This window comes from Curcuma longa, chromosome 11, assembly GCF_044706935.1.
Source record: "Curcuma longa cultivar G26 ecotype Majalengka, Jawa Barat chromosome 11, ITB_CL_G26_1.1, whole genome shotgun sequence".
In the NCBI taxonomy this organism is placed as follows: domain Eukaryota; kingdom Viridiplantae; phylum Streptophyta; class Magnoliopsida; order Zingiberales; family Zingiberaceae; genus Curcuma; species Curcuma longa.
The window spans coordinates 15,706,129-15,729,351 of NC_133871.1; the positions used below are offsets into that span (position 1 = coordinate 15,706,129).

A 23,223-nucleotide genomic window follows, 5' to 3' on the forward strand; every position below is an offset into this window, starting at 1 on the left:
AGGTTGATTTCAGTTGCTATTTTAAATTGTATCGACAAATTATTTAAAAAAAAACAAATATCCAATTAACCAGACTTAACTCACATTTTACGTTTAGAATAATGATCTGAATTTTCTTTTCGATATAGTGAAAATTGTAGAGGCTTTTACGCTACAGCGATTTCATGATCATTTATGAAAAGATAAATCGAAAAATTACATGTTGAAACTTTTCTCAATTGCCCGACCAAGGACTGTTCTACTACGTTGATGGGCACGAGAGCTTCCAATTCCACAACGTATAAAGTCCTTGTTGGGCATTTTGTCAAACACCACGTTGGGAATGTTGAGGAGACGAAAACATGACTTAAAGATATAAAGTCGAAGACGAAAACATGACTTAAAGATATAAAGTCCCTGTCGAGCATTTTGTCAAATAGCATATCGGCAACGTTGAGAATACAAAAAGATTAAATATCAATATAATCATAAAGTAATTCCACTTGTATTAGGTGCATTTTATTATCAATACTTTGGATCTTTTATGCTGGATGATAAACAAAAATATTAAAGGATAATGAGATAATTTACTCAGCGTTCTAAGTTAATCAACTAAATATAATATTATAAGGGAAAAAATATATTTATGCAAACATGTAATTTTGCATATTTGCAATTTTAGATTTCAATTAAGGACTCAAATGTTTCATTATAGCACTCAAAAGCTAGTACAAATATTGTCATTTAACTTTTAGACACGTAGTTTTTCAAAGCAGGTATGAAATGAAAACAACATTTATTTGATATTTTAAAATGGCACTTAAATAAAAAAAATAACTGACACAAAATAAATTCCAAAGAAAAAAATAAAAATAAAAAAAATTATCAAATTATAGTAAGAACATTATATATATAATTTTATCCAAACAACATTAATATAAATTTGGTTCAAAGGAATGATATTTATGAGGAATTTCAAGATTAAAAGGTTACATATATTAATTTATAATGACAAATCCGTAGTAATATTTCACAAGTTCCATTACAAAATTTATTCTATGGATATGTCCACTTGGGACTTAAAAAGATTACATGTTTGAACCCCAATTGTGCTTGTATGATGAAATCCAAACCGTCAGAATCAGTCACATAATCTTGCTAGATATTACCAATCAACAATAGATTGTAGCAAGACAACGTTGATGACAGTCTTTTCGTCTTTAAATAAATTTACTGTGATTTAAGATATCTAGGCTGTTTGAAGTCGCGGCATCAGTTCAAAATGATTTTCCAGCAACAATAAAACTTGAGAAAGTGAAGACACCTTGAAATCTGGCTTTAGATCATCAGCGTAGGAAACAAGGGAGTCATACCTCCCGGTTTCGTCCAGCAAGCAAGTGAAAGCTCCAGCTCTCTTCCCGCAGGCCACCTGCAAATTGTGAAAGATAATTCATTTATCATCATTAACTTCACCAAAGAGCTCGAGTTAGTTATTTATTACAAAGATATTATGCAATTAAATTTACTTAGTACACAACCACAACCAGTGGTTGCATAAAAATATTGAATGAAACGGGACTACAAGACGATGCATATACACATGGCACGTGTTCCAAGCAAAAGTGTGATTATTCTGACAATGATTGCTTTATCTGAATGTTTACCCAATGGTGTGAATAGAACACTCAGGGAGTATAAAACAAATGCGACATTTGATCCCCTAGTGTTGGCTTAATCCCACTTGATCCACATTCACAATTCTGAAAATATTTTCATTATCAAACATGAACAGTATGCAATGGTTCTAATTAGCATAAAGAAAAAAAATGAGGCAAGCCAATAATGTAGAAGCACAAAGCTCTTTGGAAGGATGGACTAGGACCCAACTGGACCAGTAACAGATTTAATGGTGATACTAGAAAAACCATTCTAGTGTACGTGACTTTGGGAGGTTACTAATGAGATGCTAAATTGTGCAACCATAGTTGCTTTAAGGATAGAGGTTAGATAGTTGCTATCAGGCACATCAGACTGACCTGAGGGATCCATGCACAAAATTGAATAAGGATTGTTATCTCCGTACAAGGGCTCCCAAGTTACCTACTTCATTGTATTGCTCAATCAAGTAAGACAATTCATTCGATGTCCTTACTGGTGTCAGCACAGCATTAAAACATTGCGACAGGCTTAGCCTCATACACACCTAAACCCATCAATCCTTTGACAATTTACTCATTTCACATTAGCAATAATTAAACAGGAAGGTATAAGTGTGCTGCTATACTCCCCACACACAAGGGCCAACTTTATAGTGAGTGAGTGGTTATAGAGAAATTACTCTGTTTAATTCTCTCCACATTTTTTTTCAAGAGACCAAACATTAGTAGTGAAGGATCCACAAGCTTCCTTACCTTCATGGTTCTGTTATTTCCCTCTTAATGCCAGTTTCTGGGAGTCCACTAAACTTTCATACTCATCAGAATCTCTCCAAATTCAGAAACAAGCATAAAAAAGTGCAAACCCGTTATCTCCTTATTGACTCTGTGGTTAGCATGGAGATTAGATCTCATAAAAACGTGACAAAATTTATTGACATAAACCTGAAAATAATTAATGAAGATCTTGGCACAATATAAATTACATGTAAGAGACAGAAGTGCCAATTAGGGGGGAAAAATTACTGCACTTGAAAAAAGATTTTTTTACTACAAGTGATGTAATAGCACACTCCAGAATAAATCAACTCAGACGTACAAAAATATGCACCACTGAAACTAAAATCTTAGATATAGTATGATACAAATAAATTTTATAGGACCATATAAATCCAAACAGAAATGAGAAGATATACAGATCAGTTGCCCGAACCTCTTTCTTCATTCAATATCTAAAGAGAATGACAGATTAGGACTTAAGCAAACAAAAATTATTCAATTTAATCATATTGCATTTTGTTGCAAGGTTAAACTGAACTGGTGAGAAAATTAAGCATAAAGTCTGAAATCAATTAAAGAGGTGTCAACTAGCTCACAGAACACATAAATATCAGCTGAATTTAACACCAAAAACAGAAGAATATAGGTTCATTAATGGGCACAAGGACTATCTGTAGTTAGGTTCAGTGTCGCTAGCTGTCCAAGTGGTTTTGTCTAACATATTTAATTATTCTTTAACTGATGACATTTTCGGTATCCCCTCATGGGGAACAAATGGAGAGGAGACCTATTCTTAACTCTTACTGTACAAGAAATGATGCCAGGCAGAAATGCAAGGATTGCTTTTTCATTTTGTTTAGCTTGCTTGATGTTTGATCTTTCTTATATCAAATTGTAAAAATAATAGTTCATATCCAATTCCTGGAAAAAAATAGGACCAAAGGATAGAAAAGGTTTTCAATCAATAATTTAAAGAAAGTCGGAAGCGATATCCCCTATAAGTACTGCTCAGGCTCAAGAAGCTAGATCCGTTGATAAAGAGACCTTAGCAACTCCCAACAAGTTCTTGGGACTAACCATTTTCAATTTACACATCAAGGAAGTCAATGTGATCATTAAGGCATGTCAGAGACCAGTAATTTTTCTGAAGACCTGGTGATCACTCAAAATAAGAGAACAAGACAATCACAGTAAAATAGCATATAGGCATATTGAAAAAAAAAAACATAATGAGACATTGAACATTCAGAGTAAAAAAAGACCACTGGAAGGAATTGCATGATGAAGAATTCGACAGTTGATATATATATATTTTTTCATTCAGAGATATATTTTACAGGAATAAATTCACTCACATCATCTCGGAGGCTGTCACCAATCATCATGACTTCACCTGGAGGAATATCCCAAACTGAACAGATATGCAACAAAGGAGCTGGGTCTGGCTTATAAGGACGAAATTCCCTACTCAGTGCAGGGACAAACTCCATCTACATCATAGAAAATATTGCATTGTAATATTAGAAAACATTTCAACTTAAGCAAACATAGTAAAACTTTGTCTATGAACAAAAACATAAATGTCTGTATATCAATCAAATAGACAAACATTAACATACTACATATTAATCATAACAAGTTGGCAACCTCCTAATTCCTACATATAATCAACCAAAGACTTGGACAGCTAAAAATTTGGTAAACGTAGTCCATAAATCGAGAATGATTTCAACTCTAATCCAGGTACCACATTTGTGTTCAATCCATTCATCTAATTCAATTTGGTAATTAATAATCTAGAAAGACAGTTGATTATGGTAAGTACTGTACTTGACAAGGTTTATGACGGAGGATTTTATTTATCCTAGGCTAGGCATTGTTGTGCATTCTCTCAGTTGAGATATCATGAGAAATCTGGGGTTGTGCAATGATGAAGATGAACATGACCAACAAGGCAGAGCGAGAATTAGAAAAGGAGAAGAAAGCAGGGATGAGGGAAGGGTGCAACTGTACAAAAAATAAGTGGCCAACAGGAAATATTGTAGAAATCCTAACTCTAAAAAGACGTGCTATGATACCATCTAGAAGTGGGTAGAATTAAATTATATGGATATCTGAAAGACGTCTTTTCATGGTATTTAATAGGACTCAAGACAAACCATAAACCTTTTACACCTACCCATTACAAATACCCTAATAACCTGTACATAAACTTTGACAGATTTATTTTCAAGTAAAAAGTAAAGGTACACGAAATCATGAATACAAACAAACTAATAACTTACTCCAAACCGCTGATGAAATATATCAACGGAAGCCTTGACATTCCGAGTTATCAAACCTCTCCTGAAAAAGATTTTAGGTAATAAGCAATCTAGACAATAATGCAGATCAGCGTAAAAGGAAAAGATAGCATAGCTAATGAATGCGACTCAGGAAAATGTAGTGTTACTTAAATATCATGTTCCCTCACTTTCTATCAAGCATTGGCACATTCAATTTAGTAGCACCTGTAGTGTAGCACTGGTTAAGTGTCAAACACAGATAATAAAAAGTAATACTGAATATGCCTTAGAGAAATACCTTAAAAAATATGCATTAAATAAAAAGTAATACTAAATATGCCTTAAAAAAATAGGTGCTGACATTATTCAAGTATAAAAGCACTATAAATCTTCATGCAATAATCAGCTTGAAGAGAGAAAGGAGGTCTACAAGATAAGGCACATGAATAAATAAGAGTATAAACTTCAAGAAAGAAAAAGACATTACCTTATCTCCCTGGAATCCAGGAACTTGCAAAGTTCCAAAGCACCTGGAATATGTTTTATTTATCAAAAATAAAATATTGAAATGGATATTGAGTTTCTGTGTGTAGAATTATAGCTTGAATCTAGGATGCAATATTTACCTAAATTTATCTGTTAAACTATTTCACATATTCCATATCATTCTCTAAAAAAACATATGATTTTTACAATTATGTTTAAATTACAAGATAAAGAAGGATCACATATGATAAACTGTTCAATTAGAGAAAAATCATAACGCACTATCATATACAATGATGTGGTGTCCTCATTTACCTAGTAATTTGTCTTTAAAATTTATTAGTAAACAAGTTAAAAGAAATAAATTCCTCTCAAGATAAAGACCACTACACCATAAATGCCTCTAGATCTGAACTATCAATTTATCCTAGCATCTGCACCCTCAAGCATGTATTGGATTGGCTTCCTAATATGTGTGATTCATATATATATTTTCAATATCATTTAGCATGCATTTACATCGTTACATGAGTATATTTGCATAAACTTCTAGCATTTGTATTCATTTCATCATTTTAGTTCGGATGACTGCACTTTGTGCTTTACATTGATAGGAAGTGGAGATGTTGACATTTGGAGCAAATTTGGAGACGAAAAGCCTAAGAAACGCACATTGCAGCATGATACACGGCCTACTCGTGCCCCTTGCCACGACCATGTATCATCTTTGGAGGCAAAGCTAGCATCGGAGTAGCACACCGAAGGTCCAACAGCTGACATGGGTTGGTCGTGCTACCCAGCACGGCTGTGTCTCGTGCTGTGGACTCGACGATCGTTTCTAGCACTCGACACAGCCAAGCCGTGTCACTCGACACGACCATGGGTCGTGCGGTTGCATCTCCTTGATTTTAAGAGATTTAGATAGCATCTCCCTTAATTTTAGGGGATAGGAGATGTAGTTAGCATCTCCCTTGATTTTAGGGGATTTGTTGGTCTCTCCTTGATTTTAGGAGAATTAGTTAGTCTTCCCTTGATTTTAAAAAATTAATTAACTTTCCCTTGATTTTAGAGAATTAATTAGCTTTCTCTTAATTTTAGGGAATTAATTAGCTTTCCCTTGATTTTAGAAAATTTATTAGGTTTCCCTTGATTTTAGAAAACTTTGTCAAGGGTTCCAGAACTATAAAAGGAGGCAAGGGGCGGCAATTTAGAGATCATCTGATGATCTGGGGATTTCCCCGATCTCGTGATAGGGGATCGAGGAGGAGGCCGCTTCGAAGACAAGGAGCTACGATGCCTATGATCGATATTTTTGAGTAGTTTTTTAATTCTAAAATTAGGGAGTAACTTAATGTTTGTTTAAAAATATTAATGCATTGATCTTCTTTCATTAATAATGCATACGATTATTGATTGGAACCGGTTTGTTTTCTCTCCATCCATCTGTGTTGCTAGGTTCAAGTTGGATAATTACCTTGTTGGAATAGACCAAGAGGTAAACCCTAACTCATAACCAATGCATGTAAACATATGATTGGATCAATAGAGAATAGGGGGCGTACTTATCGGCAAACTCTAATCTTCGACCTCTAGAATCAACTTGAGAGTTCTTATTACGAAGTAAGGGTAGCATCTAGAGGTTCGTGGAGCTCTAGTGACAGGAGTATGCCTTGAAAGCGACCACTAATACGGCTACCACGAAAGTGATTGACTCTCTTGAGGCTTTTACGATTTGTCATATAGAACTTAAAGGGTCTATCCTAGTCCACTCTATGAGTTGCGATTAGGATAGACACATTGGTGTTTTTGTGTTTTTCTTCACCCCATAGATACATCTGATTGCCTTTGAATAAATCCCTTCATAATCATATGTCAAGATAAAAGATATTGCATTCGTCAACATTCATCATAGTGAAATTGAAACCCTAAAATTGCCTTTCGAACTAGCTTTCTCACCCTTTTCATTCGATCGCTTTTGGTTCTTTGCCACAACACAACTTTTCTCTATTTTCTAAATAATCTCCTTCACGAATATTTTGGTACTCAACAATACAATCCTAGTAAACAATATTTTTATTACTTAACGACACCGTGCACTTGTGGTACGACTGACATCACTTCCTTTTCTCTACTTTAGAAAGACCTTAAAATTTTTGCTTCTCACTTTAACATATTTGGTTTGGTCCCTGCATGATTTCACCTATTCTTTGCTTGCTTGATAGACTGAAGTTTATGAATCATATGTAAAATAACAAAAACATTGTACAATCAAACTAGACAAATTAACTCAACAATGTGCTCTAAGTCTCTAATAACTTGTTGAGTAAACTCCACTCAGACACTAGAAATAACAGGTCAACCCACTCTACTACCAAATGATGTAAGCATAGAGGTACCAAGTATACTTTCATCATAATCCACTATTCAAGCATTCTTGGAGCAACTCTCACTCGAGCACTGCACAATCTAAGTATCAGAACTCTAGCATACTCTTGATCTCTCAGCTTCTCTCAAACTCTAAAAGCAAAAATTAGAGTATATATTTTAATAGTAAACTAACGAACCCTCTTACGTTGGAAAATAACTAACCCAAAAATTTGTATAATCAATGGTACTACAGATCAATCTAAAATCACCCTTAAAAATAAGATAAATTGATGGCTAAATGTTCTTCATAGAACAAAAACAATCCTAAAATCTCATAAAAATTTCAGGTTCATGGATATTCTAGTCGAATTAAACACAAATCACTACTCACATCAAGATCGCAACCAGGGACACACATCTTCGACAAATTAACGAAAAATATCGGATACGAGCAGTTGGATTAAGGGCATTCGACGAACCAGGCATGATCTGAAGACGGTCGAGGCCCTGTCGCTCGAAGTGAGCTATCGTTTCGTACGCTCGCTGCTTCTCCGCCGTCGGCCACGACTCAATGTGGTGGAGGATGTCGACGCCACCGCCGGTGGCGCTGGGGGAGCGCAAGGCGGCGTACCCCTCCTCCCCCAAGACGGCACGATACATGGCCCCGAAGTCGATCGCGGGCACTGTAAGAGTCCCGTCCATGTCGAACACCAGGCCGCGCAGGCGCCCCTTCTTGGCGCTAGCGGCCGCGCCGTCATCGGGAGCCGACGACGACATGGAGGAGAAACGCAGCCGGCGAGGCGGAGAAAATGCGAGCGAGAGTCCGGTCCGGAAGGAGAACCAGCGGGCGATGCAGATGAGACGAGGCGGAGGGAGAAGGAGCAGCATCAGGCGGAGGGCAGACAAAGTAAAGACCTCAACCCGCATAAAAGATGATGTATGCGATGCCGATCAATAGATTAGCCGGTGACCCCGACCCGGCAGCGTTTGTGATGTTTCTTCTCGAGTGTTAATTTTTTTAATTGATAGAATAATTAGCTGATTGAGATGGTGGTGACGTGGATCCCATGCGAAACTTATAGAATAAATTCGTTGCTAAATAAAAAATATCAAATATTTTTATATATTTGACAAGGGAATTTATATATAGCATCAGGTGCTCATTTAAATTGCTAAAGCCCTCTTTACAAATAAAAAATTATTAGAGCACTCTAATAGTGTTTGAAATTAGATTTCAGTTAATTCAAAATGTAAATGTGTTTACATGATTGATAAAAAGAATCCCCACAGAATCGATATCAATCCACTTCTATAGTACTAAACCTGTTTTAAACAGCATAAATTAATTTTTATATTAATCTTAACTCGGCAGCTGCAAATAGATAACACTATCTAAAATTGACAACCTTCCAATCTAAAATTGACAACCTTTCCATTATTGCAATGGTAATAATCATTTTGAAATAAAATATTTTGGCAGGAACAAGAGACACACTCGACTCTCAGGCTTTCAGCATTAACACTAGCCTCAGCTACTATAACAAAGAATGCTGCCGTGCAAAATGACAAACCTGACTTGACAATCTAATGAAATTGCATACTTGGACGAAATTAGTAAGGCATTCCGCCCATGCCAGCGCCCACAGCAGCAGCATCCTTCTCATCCTTTGGTAGCTCGACGACTACAGCTTCCGTGGTAGTCAACAAAGAAGAAACGCTGAAATAAACAGACGCATGTAGAAATGAGTTTGGATGTAACGAGCCAAAAGGGTTTATGGCTGGGAAGGCAGAGCGAACATCATTTTACTAACCTTGCAGCATCTACTAAAGCAGTTCTGATAACCTTCAAGGGATCGATTATGCCTGCTTTCACCATGTCAACATAATCGCCTGGATGTGAAGGAAACATCAGCAAAGTTTTTAACTAGCGTCGCAAGACTACTTTAAGAAACTCAAGTAGAATTACTATGACCTTTGGCTGCATCGTAACCAAGGTCGAGGTTATCTTGTTCTAAAAGCTTGCCGACAACCACCGCTCCCTCTGCTCCAGCATTGGAAGCAATTGTATGTACTGGAGCCTGAATGTTCAGAACAGAAAGTTAGAAATACGGCATAATAAGTTGCAAAATTTAGTTCTACAAGGTTGTCAAGAACCTTTAAGGAGTTCTGAATTATTTGGACACCAATCTTCTGGTCGAAGTTGGCTGTCTGCAACTTATCCAGGTCCTTAGATGCATAAAGAAGTGCAACGCCACCACCTAAAAACAACAAACGAGTACTTCACTTCCAACTATTGTGAAGAAAAGAAATTAAAAAAAAGTGCCAAAAGACGAGGATTATGCAAAAAACCGGTTACCTGGTACAATGCCCTCTTCGACAGCAGCTTTTGTTGCGTTAAGAGCATCTGTCACCCGGTCCTTTTTCTCACCAACTTCTATTTCACTAGCCCCTCCAATCTGCAATGACGATATGTGAATGAGATATATAGGTTCATGAAATAGCTTAACATAGAAATTGCAACTACAATGATTATAATTATGATGATCAGTAAGCAATGAAAAAAAAACAACAATTAGATGCAGAACATGCCAATAAACAACAGTTAATGTTATGAAAAACATTGTAGGAGTGAAAACTAATTGATGCTTAATCAGAATCTATTTGCTTTTCTGCTTGTTCTAAAAGAAAGTTTTAGCGAGCAAGTCATGGAAGTGATTCTCTAACTTGAATGATTACCTTAAGGACAGCAACTCCACCAGAAAGTTTAGCCAACCTCTCTTGTAACTTTTCTTTGTCATAATCTGAAGTGCTCGATTCAATGGCAGATCGTATCTGGCATGAAAGGAAGGTTAAACATTAGCTAAATTCAAACATGCATCCATTAATTTATTTCAGCTTGTCATTGATCAGGTACAAGGAACTGACCTGCTGGGATCTCTCTTCAATAGCCTGTTTGTCACCCAAACCATGTAGAATCACAGTGTCATCTTTTGAGATTGTCACCTACACTTAAATCATTTATGAATCAGTTACCATGAATTGGACCCCTTTACCAATAAAGTGGTCACTGATCAGTACCCAGTTCAGGAAACAGGGGACTGACTCTAAGACATAGACAAATAAAGAAAAAAAATACACCAACACCTTTTTGCATGCTCCAAGCATTTCAAGTTCCACTTTCTCAAGGTTCATGCCAAGTTCTTCCGTTATGACCTAAACCATCAAGTAAATAACTATGTCACTAGATATTAATGATCACAAAACAACATCTATCATAAAGTTGTACTAACAGATCCCCCCGTGAGTGTGGCAAGATCATGCAAACTGGCTTTCCTGTTCTCCCCAAAACCAGGGGCCTTAACAGCACAAACCTATACAATAAAAACTGAGTCAGTGCTGGAATATGATCAATCTAGGAGCAAAACTGAATTCAATTACCAAAACACAGAAAAAAGTGCATTCTTGACCTTGATTCCAGCACGAATCTTATTAAGAATCAAAGTTGCAAGAGCATCACTTTCTACATCTTCAGCGACAATTAGCAAAGGTTTTTGTCTCTAAGCACACAAGAAAAGCATCAGTATTTGTCATATGAACTGTACCACATTATGAATCAAGATACTTCACCTTCAATGCCAATTCTAACACCTTAACTACTGCATTGAGGTTAGAGATCTTCTTCTCATGTATCAAAATAAGAGGATCTTCAAGTTCCTGCAAAATAGGAAATGAGATTCTGAAGCAATAAAGAAACATTACATGAATGGAAAGTACTTGATCTGGATATGCTTCTTACACATTTTTGGTTCTTCTGGTCAGTAATGAAGTATGGCGATATGTATCCTCTGTCAAGTTTCATTCCTTCAACAACTTCCAGTTCATCACAGAGAGTTTTCCCATCCTTAACAGGGCATATCAGATTTCAGATAGCTTTCATTTCATATGATAACTAGTACTTAGGACTTAGGTTTACAAACATAAATTTATAAGCCAAGAAAGAAAGCTCAACAAAAATTTTAACAAGGACTAACAAGCAGACAGAGTCCACAGAATGCACAATCAAAAGTATTTTATTTTCCTGGAGCACAAAACAAAGGAATGGCAGATAACATTCAAAGTAGTTATCTCTTAATACAGTAGTATTTTCCACCATCATTTTCGTATGGAGAATGAAAGATGGAAGGTGAACTGACAATATTACTTGCATTTCTTGAATGCAAAATCATTACCTAATTGCATCAACTTCAAGTGAATAAAAGAAGATATAGTGGAAGAGAAACAGAACTGAATGTTATTAAATGAAACAAAAGATGCAAGCAGACAACAAATAGAAATAACATAAAATTTCACCACCAAGAATATGTCACTTACTGAGACTGTGATAACTCCCTCTCTGCCAACTTTCTCCATAGCTTTTGCAATTAGTTCCCCGATTTCCCTTTCTCCATTGGCTGATATTGTGCCTACCTTTGAAGGAAAATTAATCAAGTTGTCAATAATGCAATCAAAATTAAGGAATTAAAAAGGTAAAAAATCAGAAGCCACAACCTTCCAAAGTTATGAGGATACTTTTCCATGGTTTTTGGTGGCATTATGATATTCTAGATACCAGAGAACTGAGTACCTGGGCTATCTCCTCCGATGTACTAATCAACTTTGCTCTGGCTTTCAAGTTGGTCACAACAGCATCAACTGCCATGGTGATACCACGTCTCAAGTCCATTGCATTCATTCCAGCTGCTACTGACTTGCATCCTTCAGCAAATATTGCTCTTGTAAGAATTGTAGCACAAGTTGTTCCTGTATACATTGAGGGAAAAAAGACATCAGCCAAAAAGAATGCAGCCAAATCATTTAACAAAAAAACTCAACATTACCAAAGAGCGCGCAAAAATTTCACTTACCATCACCAGCAACGTCGTTGGTTGCATTGGCGACTTGCTTCACAAGGCTGGCACCCATATTTTTTATTTTATCCTTGAATTCAATGCTCTTTGCTACCGTTACGCCATCCTTTGTCACTTTGGGTGCGCCAAAGCTTTGCTCAATAACAACATTTCGTCCCTTCAAACCAATAGCAGGGGGGAAACGAATCGAATATTAAATCGCTGTATCACGAGATGAACATCTTCTTGATCACATGAATGATCTCTGACAGAATAAGCAATACCTTTGGGCCCATAGTCACCTTCACCGCATCAGCAAGATCTTCCACACCCTTGAGCATCAAAGCACGCGCATCCACTCCGAATCTGATATCCTTCGCGGCATAGTTTCTACTCCAACCAAGTCTACTTCCAATCTAACCCAACAAACAATAAATCGTATACTCATACAATCGTCAACAATCCTACTGCTATTTCAATCATCACCCCCAAACATATCCTCATGATCGCAATTCAAAAACAAAAACCTTGTCAAAAACAAAACTCAATATGCGAAAACATTAATGACCATAAAATTCAGCACAATCACGAAAATCCTGACATTCATACCTGGCGGCTACTGCTCCCTCCAGCAACCCTAAAAGCAGAAAAGCCAAGTTAGATATCACCATAAAACACGGACAAACTGGTACATTTCTTTCTGGTAAATAAAACTTACCGAGCCTTGGATGCGAGGGAGGCGACGACGCGATACATGGCCGGATCGAATAGCGAACAAAGGAGGCCTATCGGCAGTACTCGATAATTCCGTAGAGCAGAGCAAGTGGAAGAGCAGCTTTCTGCGGATTAAATAGAGGGGAAGGGAAGACGACGGCGGTGGGCGGGGAGGAGACGAACCTTCGAGACTCAAAGAACCCAGTAGGTGCGTCTTCGCTAGGGTTTAGGGTTTCGGATTTGACTGTTTTTTTACTTTTCCTACTGACATTAGTAAGATGTTCTTGATGCCTTGCTACGTGAACGAAATCTGGACCGTTCGTTAAGATGGCAGAGGCTCGCGGATGATAGAATTAGTTGGTTCTAATGGAGCATTAATAAGTTGAATGGAAATCGGGAAAAAAAATTTGTTTTGAATAAGAGGTGATTTTTTTTTCTCATGATGACTTCAAAGCGAAACAACTTGCGACGAAAATGAAAATAGTTATGGCTTTATATCTTTTCCTAGTTAGAGCATCCGCAACGCTCGTGACGTTATAACACCTTTAACAGAGATCGACTGGGTCCACTGCCACGTGATCGACCAGTGGTGGTCGACCACCATGTGGTGGTCGACCACCACTCTGCCGAACGCGTTAACAAAAAAAAAAACATGGGTCCCACCTATTAACGCGTTCAGAACTCTGAACGCGTTCAATACCTTACTCCTCTTTCACTCCTCCCTCACTCCTCCACGTCGCTCCCTCGCTTCTCCACGTAAGTTATTAACGTTGCGTTGCGGATGCTGTTAGTCCCAAAGTCTGGTAGTTTGAGAAGGTAGAGAACGTTAGAATTAGCAAATTTTATGGGTGTTATCACGCTAATGTTCAAATTAATATCACAGAAAATAAGACAAAGACTCCATAAAGACAAGAGACCAATAAAAGGCGGAGGAGAAAGAACAAAGAACTTAGGAGGCATTGAAAGTTATGTAACTTTGATTATCTGTTCAAAATTACTAATAATAATCTTATTCGATTAGATTATGATATATTCTGAAATAATAGAATATTACCATCACATTAGCAAAATGGATTATAATCTAAAAATGTGATTATCTTAGCAGTATAATATTTTCTACGATTTCAGAGATTAATGAATTTTTTTCAAAATTATCCTCTAATTTTTAAAACTGATTTAATTGGGATATATATTAAAATTTAATTAAAGTTGAGTTAATTAAATTTAATAAATTTCAATTTAAACACTTATAAATTAAAAAAATAATTTAAATAATTATTTTATTAAAATATATAAATTTATTTTAAATTTTAAACGAATTATAAATAAATTTTATTTATTTATTTTATATATTATCAATTTATTATAATCATTAATATTATTATTTTATTTGAAAAATAAATTAAACTAATAATAATATAATAAATGTAAAATTAATTATATTTTATTATCTCTAAATAAATAAATAAAATTAAATAATATTAGATTGTATTTTATATCTTATAACCTTAGTTATATGATTACTTGATAATTACATAATCAATGCTATGAGCGCGATTATCTAGTAATCACCTAATCAAATACACTTTTAGAATCAAATACACCCTTCATAAAAAAGGATTAATAGTCTCTACTCACAACATAAAAATTATACATCTCTCTTTCTCTGATACATATATAGCCGGGGGAAATGGAATCGCTATGTAGGATGTCATGTACTTCGTTGCTATCACGATGGAGGTTGGTTAGGAGATCATATTTGACCATCATTACAAGTCTTTCCTTGTAATATAGCCACATGTTCATCAATCATTCACCTGCCTTGTAATTAAGGGACAAGATCTGATTGCCATCGTTATAAGCATTTTCTCGTGATATAACCACGTGTTCATTAACTATTCTAATCAAGAGATTAGATTGAACTGCAGTTAGCGTCTCCCCGATTAACACACGCGCGCGCACACACACATATTAAAAATCTAAATAAAAAAATAAATAAATTACAACCCGACTAACCATCTAAACACAAATTTTTCGAGCCAATTCAAAAATATTTAATTCATATTTGAAATTATCGAACTCAAGTCGATCTGTTCTATAATTTTTTCAAGTTGAATTCGAATTCATAATATTTTATTCAATTATTCACAAGTTGCTCGTGAGTTAAACTTGAATAGACCTATAATTATTTATATATAATTTTAATTTAAATGTGCTATCCTAATTCGAATATAAGACATTTTGAATTATAATTTGATTCGACTCGAATCGAGGTTGAAACAATTCGAACCTAATTGGAATTTTATTTCAAATCGAATTCGAATAAAAAATTATTTATATTTTCAAATTTCAAATTAATTTCCAATATTATATATATTTTTAGAACTCTAACACAAATATTAATATTTCCACATTATTAGATTCCATTTGTTTGTACCCTTCATGCGAACAATGCCTGAGCCTGAGCCTGAGCCTGAGCCTGAGCGGACATTGTAGTGGAAGCAAACCAGGTACAATCCAACTGGAGAGTCGTGACCAGCTGTGCACAGCTCAGCTAGAGCAGCACCATCTCAGGCTTGCATTGTGCTTCGCCAGCCCACGGTATACAACGCACATTGATCAATCAATCTTCTTCTCATTTTTCCCAGTTGACTAACTAAACTCATTCTGCGAGGCACAGCGATGGCTAATTTCTACTGAAAACAGAGCTGATAATCCTGGAAATTCACCTATGTATATATTATCAGATACAAAATGTCAAACATATAGTAAGACTGGAGAATCTGAAAAGTCATGTTACTTAACGCGCTTTCGTCGTCCCTCCCAACTGAGCGAATTGCTGGAATTCCCATGGGGGAGGGATATCACACATTCTCAACAATAAACTACACATATACGAAACAATGATTAAACTGAACCGTTGGAACAGCTACCAAATCACGCAGAACTTGCGCATGCACTCGTATGAAGCTCACGAAATTTGGCAGAGTATTCACAGAAAGCTGTCATTGGTTATACAAAATATTTGAATTTTGATAATCTTAAGCACTTAATCCCAACTTAGTCGTACTTACACACACACAAGAGGCTTTCACGGTCATATAAAATTATCTAATATAAATTTTATAATCGTCTAAATTAAACCGCGTCGAACGAAAGCGTGTCGAGTGAGAGTTAAAGGAAGCTATAAAATCCAGAACAACCTCGCCATCTACCACATCACAAACTCTTCTCCATGGCCGTAACAAAGAGAGCGACGTCATTGTCCGCTGCAGGACGCGCCTGGAGGCTCCTGCGCCTGGCTCTTCTATGGATGCGCAAGGGTGGCGCGTTCAGGCGCGGCGGCTTCGTCGGCCTCCGCCTGGGGGACTACATCAAGAGCCTCAAATCCGGCGGCCAGCGCGCAGAACAGTTCCGTTTCGGGGAGCGCGAGTTCTCGTTCGAAGAGACGCCGATCATCCGCTTCAAGACGCCCTCCGCAAGGTTCCTCTGCTTCCCCTGCATCGCCGCACCTGCCGCCGACGAGGACTTCTTCCTCGTTCACGAGCAAGACAGGAGTACGACAACCGGTTACTGGGTCGACGACGGCGAGACCAGCTCCGACGGCGAGGCGGCACCGGAGTGGCTGGAATTGGACGAGAAGGATGCACAAGGGGGAGAGGAACTGGAGGGAATAGATAGCAAGGCCGAACAGTTCATAGCAAAGTTCTACGAGCAAATCAAGATGCAGCGACAGGTCTCGCGGATACAGTACGATGAGATGCTCCTTAGAAGTGTGAATTGATCACCCTCGAATCAGTGCGTTTCGCATGTTCCGTTTCTTTCTTAATTTCGTATCGCGAGTTGTAAATTTTGAGAGCTTTCGTAGGAGAGTTTTTGATGGGATTTGCTTGAAGCTTTTTGCTTTCTCGATGTAATAAAAGGATCGTATGCAGCTTCCAGAGCGTAATAAATAAGGATCTTAATTCTGTTTAATTCGTTTACAGTCCGACGAACCGAATTCACATTGCGTTACATGGCAAACGAGTTCGGTGATTTCAAAATAAATGAATAAAATCGTACTAGGAGGCCGCTAATTAAATTGAGAGATGACGTGGCAAGTGGCGATTGGTTGTTACTCGATTTCTGGTTTTGAAATTCCAAAATTAGTATTTGGACTCCCAACAAATACCACAATTTTCACCTCCACAATTAAAGTGTCGTCCCCATGGCTTCGCTTCCCCTTCCGCCTTCATCCTTGCTCCGCGCTCGTCGGTCCTTTGCTCCTGCTCCTTCTGCTCTCCCTTTTCCTCTCTCATCGACGGGAGCCCTGCACCAATCGACCCATAGGAAGAAGTTCTTCGTTCCGACTGTTGCTGCGGTGGTGGATGAGGCCCCGGTGCTCGACCCGTTGCAAGACCCTCGGGATGCCGTCGCTTCCTTGAAGCTGAAGCTTCTTGTGAGTAGATCTGCTTCGCTGGATTTGGATTGTTCAATTGATGCGATCTTTAACTTGTAGTAGGTTTTATGTGTTTTTTGAAGAAAGTTTATTTCGGTTTTCATCGAGAGCTACCATGATGCTGTAGTAAAAATTCTTCCTACTTTTTTCTCACCTTCCATTGACTGATTTACATATTTCTCATCGCGAAACCCGCTCTCTTTGTTCTCTTTTGGCGAGTTTCTTCCAGAAAGTTCAAATTTATGCTACCATATGCATCTGCTAACTGAATTCTCTTGTAGGAATGTAGTTCTTCAACTGTTTGGGAATATTTTGAGTATCCCTCCCTAGAATTTCATTTTCATGAGGAGAAAAGTTACTTATGTGCAAGCTCATTATCAGATGGCTTTAACAGGACCCTTTCCTGTTACCAAAAAGCCCATTATTGCATTAGGAGAGTTGCTTAGAGCCGCAGACCTTTTGTGATAGAGAACTTCTAATGACTTTTATTCTTCCCCTCTAGGAGTTAGTAATGCCTTTTGATTAAACTAAATGCTCAGATAGAGTGTGCCAATCCAACAAATATAGCTCGTCTACTCGCGAGGACAAGAATTGAGTTGCAATAAAATAAATATTGGATTGGTCCCAACTATAGATATCGTACCATGGTACATGTTGTTTGCAGATGATATTGTATTGGTAGATGAGACACGTGAGGGAGTAAATGCTAAATTAGAATCTTGGCGAGAAACACTAGAAGAGAAAGGTTTTAGGCTTAGTAGAGTAAAGACAGAATATATGGAATTTAAGTTTAGCAATATTGAACGTAATGAGACAAGTATTAAATTAGGAGATGATGAGTTGTCTGGAACTGAGAGTTTTAAATATTTAGGATCATTTTTGCAAGCCGATGGAGGGATTGAGAGAGATGTCTTACATAGAATACAATCAGGATGGTTGAAGTGGAGGAGAGCATCAGGTGTTTTATGTGATCGTAAAGTGCCGCTAAAACTTAAAGGAAAGTTCTATAAAACGGCAGTTAGACCTGCCATGTTATATGGCGCTGAATGTTGGGCTATGACTCGAGCACATGAGCAAAAGATGAGAGTTGCGGAGATGAGGATGTTAAGATGGATGTGTGGACATACGAAGATGGACAGAATAAGAAATGAGAGCATTAGAGAGAAAGTTGGAGTTGCATCTATTGAGGAAAAACTCCGTGAGACACGTTTAAGGTGGTACGGACATGTACTTAGACGACCGATAAATGCTCCAGTTAGGCGGTGTGAAACTATGACAAATACGTATAGATCATTTGTTCTGAATCACTAGGGCAGGTATCATTTATCAAGGACTAATCTCACACCCCTAGGATGGAATTTTGATTTCCCTATAGCTAAGCAATATTCAAGACAGTTGGCCGGTGGACTCTAATTGTGTAGCCTGAGCTTTCCCAGTTTTACATGTGCATACTTAATTGGAGCCCTTTTCATGCATCCAAATACACTGGCCAAATTCTGGTCCCCCATGTCATCTCCAAGGATATGAGTGCTTGTCTTGCAGAAATTGACTCACAGTCTTTTAGGAAACTTAACATTTATCATGAGCAATTTTAGGATTCAATGAGAACATCATCATTGATTTGATAACTGATCCATGAACTCCACATTAGTTATGCCTCCAATTGAGCATTCAGCCAATCTGTGAACTAAACCAGTGCCTACAGGTTTTCATAGCATGTATGGGAAGCTCATCCATCACCATATATGGTGCCTTGACAAAGATGCCACTACGTAGAAACTAGGAAATTGTAGATCAGAGTTATGGAATTCATATAATGACATTACAATCTTAAATAATATTATTTTGTAGCCACTGTGTTTATTGAAAAGAAAAGAAAATTTTGATTTTTGAACTTGGTCCTTAATATTGTATTAAAATTGGGATTTGAATAGAAGTTCCAAAGCGTCAACAGACATTCTTCGGTAAATGAATCAGAAGCAATGAAATGATTCGATGAATTTTAAGTTTACCAAACATAATTTCTGCATGGCACTGAGTGCATAGTTTTGGTCAATTCCAATAAACCTACAGCAGCAACTTAAGATTCAGTCCTGAAACACAATTTTTTAGCACAAAACAATATTGCACAATTTTTTTTTCCCAAAACATTCACAAAAGTAATAGAAACAGCTACTGATGCTTAGAGGATGGTACCATTTTATGTTATAATAGTCAAGATGCTTATAGGTTTATGTAACTTGGAAACATGAAGTCCTATCCTTGCTTTTGGAAGGTTAGACACTTGCTAAGCAACTTGGTTATCTGGTTCACTTTCTCAATGACTAATTACAAACAATCTATCTGATGTTCATTCAATTGCGCAATAATTTTTGTAGACCAGCAGACCTCCAATCTCAGATGTAGAAAGAATTACAATCAAATAAAAAGGGACCCTTGGTGCTCCATTCTATTAAATTAATTAGATTTTTTTTTTAATACTTAACCTGGCCTTTTTGCATCTTAGTTCTCGTAATGCATCTCTGTGATTCATAAAACACCATACCAGCCATATAGTTGTTATATTAGCAAATGAACTTAAACTCTGGATTTTCTTTGATTCAACCATTTGATGGATGTGCAGCCACTCACACTCTATATTTTGTTTGCATGTACATCTGTTCTAGTGATACTTTACACTACCTGACCAATTCATTTCATTTATAAAGCAAGTGCAATGAGCACCCTAAAGGAAAATTAGCAGCATAAACATGTAATTTGCAAGATTGATTAATACTTTGTAGCCCATAGTCATATATTTGGTATTATACATGTTTTGGTACATGAACTCTCAAAAAAGGCATGTTAAACTTATGATCCTCTGTTCTTCTTATAGCTTTCTTATACATAATTCAATGCAGAGTGTAGTTTCAGGGTTGAATAGAGGCCTTGCAGCTAGTGAAGAAGATCTGAGAAGAGCAGAAGCTGCTGCCAAAGAGCTCGAATCTATAGGAGGAACAGTTGATCTAACAAGAGACCTAGAAAAACTTCAAGGAAGATGGAAATTAATCTTTAGCAGTGGTTTCTCTTCTCGCACACTTGGTGGAAGCCGTCCTGGACCTCCAACAGGCAGGCTAATTCCATTTACTCTTGGACAGGTATGTTACAAAGAAAAGCTTTTCATATGAACACATAATTTGTGTGGGAAGCAAGAATCACAAACCAGGTAAATTTCCATACAGGTTTTCCAACGGATTGATGTAGTTAATAAGGACTTTGACAACATAGTGGAGCTTCTGTTTGGCACACCGTGGCCGATTCCGCAGATTGAGGCTACCGCTACTTTAGCTCACAAACTTGAAATTATTGGTAAGCATATACTTGAATCATGGTCTACCTTCTCATTAGAAGGTTAAATCCTAAAAATGTCATTTTGTGAATTTTCTAATTTCAAACTGCATCAAGTGTAGATGGGCTCTTTTATTTCTCCTTGTATAGACAAATATGCCGCTATATTGTTTCCATTTGGTACACAGGTTCTCCCATTTTTGTTCAATCAACCAGCATTTTCATGCCCAGCATGGGGATTGAATGATGTTGCTTTTTTTTTTTGTTGAACCGGTTAAATCATGGTTTTATTATTTCAAACAAACTAGATTGTCCTCAGGTTTCCAGTTTAATTGGTTATCCATCCTGCCTGTCTGGTCTTAGAAAATATTGGAATTGATCTAGATTTTTTGTTGAATCGACTTTAATGAAGAGCTTCCATCTCTGTGCAGGGACTTCTAACATAAAGATAACATTTGTCAACACTACTGTAAAGCCCACAGGGAGCTACTCGCAGCTTCCACCGCTGGAAATTCCTCGTCTTCCAGATTCACTGAGACCTCCTTCCAATTCAAGGAGTGGCGAGTTCGAAGTCACTTATGTTGATAGAGATACTCGCATCACTCGAGGAGATAGAGGGGAGCTTAGAGTTTTTGTCATCTCATGAGCACCAGTTCATTTCTCTTCTTCAAGATCTTTCTCGAAAGTTTCTGCCAGGTATTATTCTACGTTTTTTCAGTTTATATGTTGAAATAACTGATGAATTCGTTATTGTACATGCTGTAAATTTTAAGAACTTTTGTTACATACTGTTTGCTTAGGTTGGAAATAACGATTCAAGTACCCATCAAATAATTAATGAATATCTAACACATAACACCTTTCCCCTTACGTTCATTACTAAAGGAGATTATATTGTGCAAGTCTTGGACTTCATAATTAATAGCTTGGAACATGAATTAGGATGAAGTCGACCAAGCATTTGATAACTAATTAAAGAGTGGCTCTTACTATAACCAGGACAATCATTGCAAGCATTGTCTTGTTTATTATCCTTTTTTTAAGATAATGAGATCCTATCGTGCAAATTATGCAACTTGGATATCAAATCTAAAGAAATTGATGGTAATTATTTCGAGCCGATAGGTTCTGTAGCAATATAAAATGCGTTCTTCTAATTAATTATATTGGTGAAGCTTCGATGTCTATTTGTAGGCCATAGTTGACTTCTTTCTGGCTAGATTTGCATAAATAATTATCAATAAATAATTCGAGTAGACAAATTCGTAGTAGCTTGACGAAGACAGGCCAATGTTATGAATTCATGGACGGGCATCTGCTCTCCGCTGATGATCCCCCATGAGGCCATTCTTTCTTGCTTCGAGACCTTCAGCAACACGTCGCCTTTCGTCAAGTTCGCGCACTTCACGGCCAACCAGGCCATCTCGGAGGCAATTCATCGAGCAGATAGAGTGCACTTCGTCGACCTGGACATCATGCACGGTCTCCAGTGGCCGGCGCTGTTCCACATCCTGACCACGAGGCCCGCCGGCCCTCCGCACGTGCAGATGACCGGATTCGGTCCGTCGGCGTAGGATGTCGGAAAGCGGCTCACCAACTTCGCGAGGCGGCTCCGGGTGCCTTTCGAGTTCGAGCCGGTGGCAGAGCGACCAGGGGACGTGCACCCGTCTGCGATCGTCGAGCGGCGGAAGCAAGGGGAGGAGGAGGAGGTGGTGGCGGTGCACTGGCTGCAGCACGCGCTGTACGACGCCGCGGGGTCCGACCACAAGACGATGCGGCTTGTGGAGTTGCTGCGGCCGCGGGTGGTGACGGTGGTCGAGCAGGAGGCGGCGGCAGCACGCGCGGGGCCTTTCCTGGACCGCTTCATGGGGGCGCTCCACTACTACTCGGTGATGTTCGACGCGCTGTGGGAGTCGCTGCCGGTGTCTGACAATGCGGGGAGGCGCAGGGTGGAGCAAGGGAATCCTGGGCCGGGAGATCGACAACGTGGTGGCGGTGGGAGGCCCGGCGAGGAGCGGAGAGCAGAAGTGTGGAAGCTGGCTGTGCGAGATGGCGCGGCAGGGGTTCGCGCAGGTGGCGATGAGCAGAAACGCGCTGGCGCAGGCGCAGCTGATACTGAACCTGTTCCCTTCTTCGTCGCCACCGGGGTACACCATCCTCCACGGCGATGGGACGGTGAAGCTGGGGTGGAAGGGGACGGCGCTCTACACGGCGTCGGCATGGACAGCCGAACCACGGTATTATAATCAGTAAGCTAAAATACATCGAATACTAATGGAAAAAAATACAAAGATTCTCAAACAATT

The 23,223-nt window shown here is 38.1% G+C and overlaps 4 protein-coding genes across 4 annotated transcripts; 2 read left to right on the forward strand and 2 right to left on the reverse strand.

The window, feature by feature from the left end:
- Nucleotides 1-981: 981 nt before the first annotated feature.
- Nucleotides 982-8,492, reverse strand: LOC141840953 (haloacid dehalogenase-like hydrolase domain-containing protein At2g33255). Its single transcript, XM_074729057.1, has 5 exons — nucleotides 8,032-8,492; nucleotides 5,187-5,229; nucleotides 4,700-4,760; nucleotides 3,770-3,904; nucleotides 982-1,408 (listed from the first exon to the last, which is right to left on the reverse strand). Exons 1-5 carry the CDS (start codon nucleotides 8,477-8,479, stop codon nucleotides 1,229-1,231), a joined length of 867 nt encoding a protein of 288 aa, XP_074585158.1. The 5' UTR covers nucleotides 8,480-8,492; the 3' UTR covers nucleotides 982-1,228.
- Nucleotides 8,493-8,987: 495 nt separating this feature from the next.
- On the reverse strand, nucleotides 8,988-13,376 carry LOC141840485 (chaperonin CPN60-2, mitochondrial-like). The gene is made up of 18 exons (XM_074728482.1): nucleotides 13,157-13,376; nucleotides 13,048-13,075; nucleotides 12,723-12,854; nucleotides 12,457-12,616; nucleotides 12,177-12,352; nucleotides 11,924-12,019; nucleotides 11,349-11,453; nucleotides 11,180-11,266; nucleotides 11,020-11,109; nucleotides 10,843-10,923; nucleotides 10,697-10,765; nucleotides 10,478-10,555; nucleotides 10,289-10,384; nucleotides 9,909-10,008; nucleotides 9,707-9,810; nucleotides 9,525-9,630; nucleotides 9,364-9,442; nucleotides 8,988-9,269 (listed from the first exon to the last, which is right to left on the reverse strand). Exons 1-18 carry the CDS (start codon nucleotides 13,192-13,194, stop codon nucleotides 9,164-9,166), a joined length of 1,731 nt encoding a protein of 576 aa, XP_074584583.1. The 5' UTR covers nucleotides 13,195-13,376; the 3' UTR covers nucleotides 8,988-9,163.
- A 3,006-nt stretch (nucleotides 13,377-16,382) lies between these two features.
- LOC141840489 (uncharacterized) lies at nucleotides 16,383-17,099 on the forward strand. Its single transcript, XM_074728488.1, has one exon. It carries the CDS (start codon nucleotides 16,388-16,390, stop codon nucleotides 16,934-16,936), a length of 549 nt encoding a protein of 182 aa, XP_074584589.1. The 5' UTR covers nucleotides 16,383-16,387; the 3' UTR covers nucleotides 16,937-17,099.
- Nucleotides 17,100-17,335: 236 nt separating this feature from the next.
- On the forward strand, nucleotides 17,336-21,745 carry LOC141840488 (plastid-lipid-associated protein 6, chloroplastic-like). Its single transcript, XM_074728487.1, has 4 exons — nucleotides 17,336-17,590; nucleotides 20,491-20,727; nucleotides 20,812-20,938; nucleotides 21,349-21,745. The coding sequence occupies exons 1-4, from the start codon at nucleotides 17,360-17,362 to the stop codon at nucleotides 21,561-21,563; spliced, it is 810 nt and encodes a 269-aa protein (XP_074584588.1). The 5' UTR covers nucleotides 17,336-17,359; the 3' UTR covers nucleotides 21,564-21,745.
- Nucleotides 21,746-23,223: the final 1,478 nt, after the last annotated feature.